Below are 5,000 nucleotides of genomic sequence, written 5' to 3'. Positions count from 1 at the left end.
AGACCCTCACGTCCATTCCAAGGGGCTAGTGATGTCTAAGCATCAATGTCATCGTTCTCTGTCATGTGTGCCCTTCTGTACATTTGGCCTTCAGTGTAGTCTACATGGGAAATGTATCTTTTTATATGTAAATTGGATAGTTACTGTTACTCCTTCTGTTAATAAGAAATGTTTTTTTATTTATCTATCTCCAGTGTTAATTTCTTATATAATTCTAGTGTTTATTTCCTACCTAACTCCAGAGTTAATTTCCTACCTAACTCCAGAGTTAATTTCCTACCTAACTCCAGAGTTAATTCATTCTATCCCTGACCTGGCATGTCTCTTGCACTGGGCACTCGTAGATATTGCAAACACGGAATTGTCCGTGCGCGCGCATCGAACGTCTTTCGTGCGTCCAAACGTTTACTTTCTGCCAATCCCGCCTGTTCACCCGTCTCCCCTCCTCCGACCTCCAGGGCGGTCTACCTAGTGCGGCACCGCGAGACGCGCCAGCGCTTCGCCATGAAGAAGATCAACAAGCAGAACCTGATCCTGAGGAACCAGATCCAGCAGGCCTTCGTGGAGCGGGACATCCTCACCTTCGCCGAGAACCCCTTCGTGGTCTCCATGTTCTGCTCCTTCGAGACCCGACGGCACCTCTGCATGGTGCTGGAGTACGTGGAAGGTGAGGAGGCGCGCACACACACACACACACACACACACACACACACTGGTGTCTAGAGTGTTATTTGCGCATCCTTTCGCGGGTGGCCGCACACGCACGTGCGCGGAAACATGCTCGTGCGAGGGTGCACGTGGCACTTTTGGCACGCAATGCGGAGACTCCTGCCCAGTCACGGCACTAAAAGATCGACGCACACACACACAGACACACACACTTTTATCCAGATACATTACATTCGGCAAGGTCGCTTTCTCTCCCCTTTGACATTGTCCGCGTCCCTACACAAGATCAAACTCTACTGGACAGGTGAAAGCAATATGCTAGGCTATTACTTACACCTAGCCTTCCCGTCTCCAGTTTGGGAAAGGTGAACAACTGTCCTCCCCACATTGTCAGACTGCTGCTTTGAAGTCAAACAAGTAGCCTGAGCGGTGAGGCCGCAATAGCCAATAGTGCTGAGGTTAAAGCAAGTTCAGTACACACACACACACACGACCAGACACACGTACACACACACACACACCGCCAACCCAGGTCCAATTCATCTTCACTTAAGAGCGTGTGTGCGAGGTGCCAGAGGGCCGTTTTGGTTGCCGCCGCCGCCGCGACTAACAGATTGTTTTTTCTCTCGGCTGTTAGTTGGGGGAAAGCACTGCAGACACAGAGACACAGTGGGGCGTGACGGAGAGCTAGCGTGACTCATCCGTCACGGCGCCAAAGACAGGATGCAGTACAGAGGGGGATAGGAGGATAACCAGCCAAGACAAACAAACACTGATACACGCTCACTGGGAATAGAGCGTTCCTGTCAGGGTCGTCCTCTCTCAGCTCGAGAACAAAGTTCGCCGAGGACTAAAGGGCGCTGTGGAGTCCAACATGGCTGTCCGAAATAGCGGAACACGAAGAACTCTTTCAAACCGGCGTTTAGCAGAGCCTACCTAGCTCCATTACTTGTGCCAAGCAGTTAGCCTCATGCTAAAACGAAGAATAGGTATTTTCCATTGTATGTTCATGTGAACACTCACATGTGTAGCTTCAAAGGGTGTCTTGTTATGTGGGCTTCAAAGGGTGTCTTGTTATGTGGGTTGACCCCCCTAGGTGGGGACTGCGCCACCCTGTTGAAGAACATCGGTGCTCTGCCTGTGGAACTGGCACGGATGTATTTTGCTGAGACAGTACTGGCGCTGGAGTACATCCACAACTATGGCATCGTGCACCGCGACCTCAAGCCCGACAAGTGAGTAGCGCCTCCATGGGGCTGGGAGTATGAACTGCACGAGAGACCACGGCCTTCCCTTTGACACAGTGTTTCTGATAAGAGAATGCCACATTTGGGTAGCAGTTCTAAAAGTAGAAGTTTCTTTACTTATCTTACCCAAGTCATCTTATCATACCTAAGTTATCTTATCTTACCGAAAGGAATTAAAGATGCGCTCGTCCGGGTTTTGTGTTTAGAGCATTTCACAAAGGTGTGTTCACGGTCTCAACGTTGTGCAACGGACGGTCTCCCAAGGCACACGTCTAAAGGCTGAATCTGTCTTTGTTCCTCCAGTCTCCTGATCACGTCCATGGGCCACATCAAGCTGACAGACTTCGGCCTGTCCAAGATGGGTCTCATGAGCCTGACCACCAACCTGTACGAGGGCCACATCGAGAAGGACGCCAGGGAGTTCCTGGACAAGCAGGTAGCCACACGGACGGTGCTGCGGGCATGCCAGGGGCGTAGCCAGGGTTGTAGTTTTGGGGGGTCCCATCTTAAAATGAGGGGGCCTTTTTTTTGTTGTAAGCCATCAGAAATCTGGGGGCCAGACATGTACAAGAGGGGGGCCTCGTCCCCCTCATGGATACTCCCCTGGTGAACCAGACACCAGTAAGGGGCAGGATGGTTACATTTACATTACGTCATTTAGCAGACGGTCTTATCCAGAGCAACCTAAAGTAAGTACAGGGATACACTCCCCGAGGCAAGTAGGGTGAAGTGCCTTGCCCAAGGACACAACGTCATTTGGCACGGCCGGGAATCGAACCAACAACCCTCTGATTAGTAGCCCGACTCCCTAACCGCTCAGCCATCTGACCCCCGGTTTGGGACGAATTCAAACGCGTTGCTTGGTCTTCAAAGTTTGAAATAATACATTTGTGATTCTGGGTGCTTCTCTCCAAACTAACAAAACTACCAGAGAATGGTTCAGGACAGACGGCGCCCTGCTTGTTTCGACCTCTGAACGTTGTGGACCATTTGTAAACAGCAGACAGAAGAGGCAAGCGGCGGTCTGCTCTGTTGATTGGAGGCCAAATCATGCTGCACACAGGGAATACGAAACGCCAGTCATTCAGCGAAACACAAATAATGTACCATCCCCTGAAAAACCGGAATAATAAATATCCCATCCGTGAGTAAATGAGGGAATTATCTTCTCACCTGGTTCCTATTTAGGTCGTATTTCTGTAATTATCGTTTTTTGTTTAATTCACCAAATTAAAACCGTTCCCCTAATTAATTACAGCGGCCAATGTGTTCAGAACACCGGGCAGCTGCTTCTCTGTAACGCACCATTTCTGCATATGAAACAGATGACAGGGGAAGCTTTCATCCCTCAGAAGGTGAATTCTGATTAGAGCTGTGTTCAACTCACCGGCAAGTAATGATGTTGCTCACTGAGTTCGTTCGTACTGCAACACATTGCCAAATTAAGATTGCGAGCTCTGATTACCAGAATCACCATCTGGGTTAGGAAGTGCTGTGCTGGGCTGTCGTGAAGAGGTTGATTTTTACATGGTGAAGTGGACCCTATGGAATTACTGGTCAAGTCATGTGGCGTTCAAAAACATGGTGTTCTGTGAAGGTTGATTCAAACTGTAAATAAGAACCGCTGTCAAAGGTTAGCTGAGTGTTACCATGGTAACACTTCTGGAGGTTTTTCGGCTCACAGCATCGGTGCCTCTCTGTGGCTCTGATCTCCCGGCTGCACGTGATTGGTCCGTAATCATGGTCCATTTTGGTCGCAACCTCTCATTGGTTCGTCCTCCGTCCCATCCCCTTGGGTCTAAGTGCCAAACCATCACGCAGTTTTTTTGTTTTACACGCGCATCTCACAAAGGGCCTCACGGATGCCCCCCTGCGGACCAGCACCGACAAAACATTAACATTTAGTCATTTAGCAGACGCTCTTATCCAGAGCGACTTACAGTAAGTACAGGGACATTCCCCCGAGGCAAGTAGGGTGAAGTGCCTTGCCCAAGGACACAACGTCATTTGACTCAGCCGGGAATTGAACCAGCGACGTTCTGATTACTAGCCCGCTGCCCAAACCGCTCAGCCACCTGACTCCCCCCCTCAGAGAATACGAGGAAAAACCGAGTCATTCGTCGACGGATGCATGGCGACACTGTCTGAGCCAAGGGGTCCGGGGTACGAGTCCACCCGTCTAACCGTCACCGCTGGACCCCGGGTCCTCTGACCTCAGCCGTCCTCGTCCCCTCCAGGTGTGCGGGACCCCGGAGTACATTGCCCCGGAGGTGATCCTGAGGCAGGGCTACGGCAAGCCGGTGGACTGGTGGTCCATGGGCATCATCCTGTACGAGTTCCTGGTGGGCTGCGTGCCCTTCTTCGGGGACACGCCGGAGGAGCTGTTCGGACAGGTCATCACCGGTACGGAGAGCTGGGGGCGGGGTGTGTGTGTGTGTGTGTGTGTGTGTGGGGGGGGTGTAGGTGTGTGTGTGTGTGTGTGTGGGGGGGGTGTAGGTGTGTGTGTGTGTGGGGGGGGGGGGTGTAGGTGTGTGTGTGGGGGGGGGGTGTATGTGGGTGTGTGTGTGTGTGTGGGGGGGGGGGTGTATGTGTGTGTGTGGGGGGGGGTGTATGTGTGTGTGTATGTGTGTGGGGGGGGAGGACTTCCATGAACCTTTTAGACATTCAACAGATGCTTTTCCCCACAGCACTTCAAGGGAGAGTTCAACCAAATAAGCTACAACGGTTGTTCTTTTATCCAAACTTGTTTGGGAGCCTCTGGTCGTTTACATTGTTGCACTGCCTACGTCTGTTCAAATAACATGTCAGTCTTGTATTGTAACAAAAACTAAATACTGTATGGGACTGCTTTTCTGGGCCTTGCTGTCTGTTTGTGTTTTGTCTCTGTATGACTCACTGTGTGTGTCTGTGTGTGTGCGTCTCTGTGCGTCTCTGTGTGTGTGTGCGTGTGTGCGTGCTTCTGTGCGTGCGTGTGTGCATGCGTGCGTGCGTGTGTGTGTGTGTGCGTGTGTGTGTGTGTGTGTGCGTCTGTCTGTCTGTCTGTGTGTGTGTGTGTGTGTGTGTGTGTGTGTCAGATGACATTGT

General features: G+C 51.2%; 1 protein-coding gene across 1 annotated transcript in view; it reads left to right on the top strand.

Annotated features, from left to right (window-relative positions):
- mast1a (microtubule associated serine/threonine kinase 1a) overlaps positions 1-5,000 on the top strand; it is a 56,731-nt gene that overhangs the window by 42,220 nt on the left and 9,511 nt on the right. Inside the window, exons 14-18 of the mRNA XM_084685965.1 lie at positions 459-667; positions 1,766-1,904; positions 2,220-2,352; positions 4,154-4,319; positions 4,991-5,000. The exon at positions 4,991-5,000 is cut by the window's right edge and continues 92 nt beyond it. Of these exons, the coding sequence (XP_084542091.1) occupies positions 459-667; positions 1,766-1,904; positions 2,220-2,352; positions 4,154-4,319; positions 4,991-5,000 (657 nt within the window). The remainder of the gene's footprint in view (positions 1-458; positions 668-1,765; positions 1,905-2,219; positions 2,353-4,153; positions 4,320-4,990) is intronic.

This window comes from Hypomesus nipponensis, chromosome 21 (assembly GCF_054491055.1).
Source record: "Hypomesus nipponensis isolate SF chromosome 21, ASM5449105v1, whole genome shotgun sequence".
In the NCBI taxonomy this organism is placed as follows: Eukaryota; Metazoa; Chordata; class Actinopteri; order Osmeriformes; family Osmeridae; genus Hypomesus; species Hypomesus nipponensis.
The sequence above is the reverse complement of the archived record's forward strand: the minus strand, read 5'-3'. Positions and strand labels throughout refer to the sequence as shown.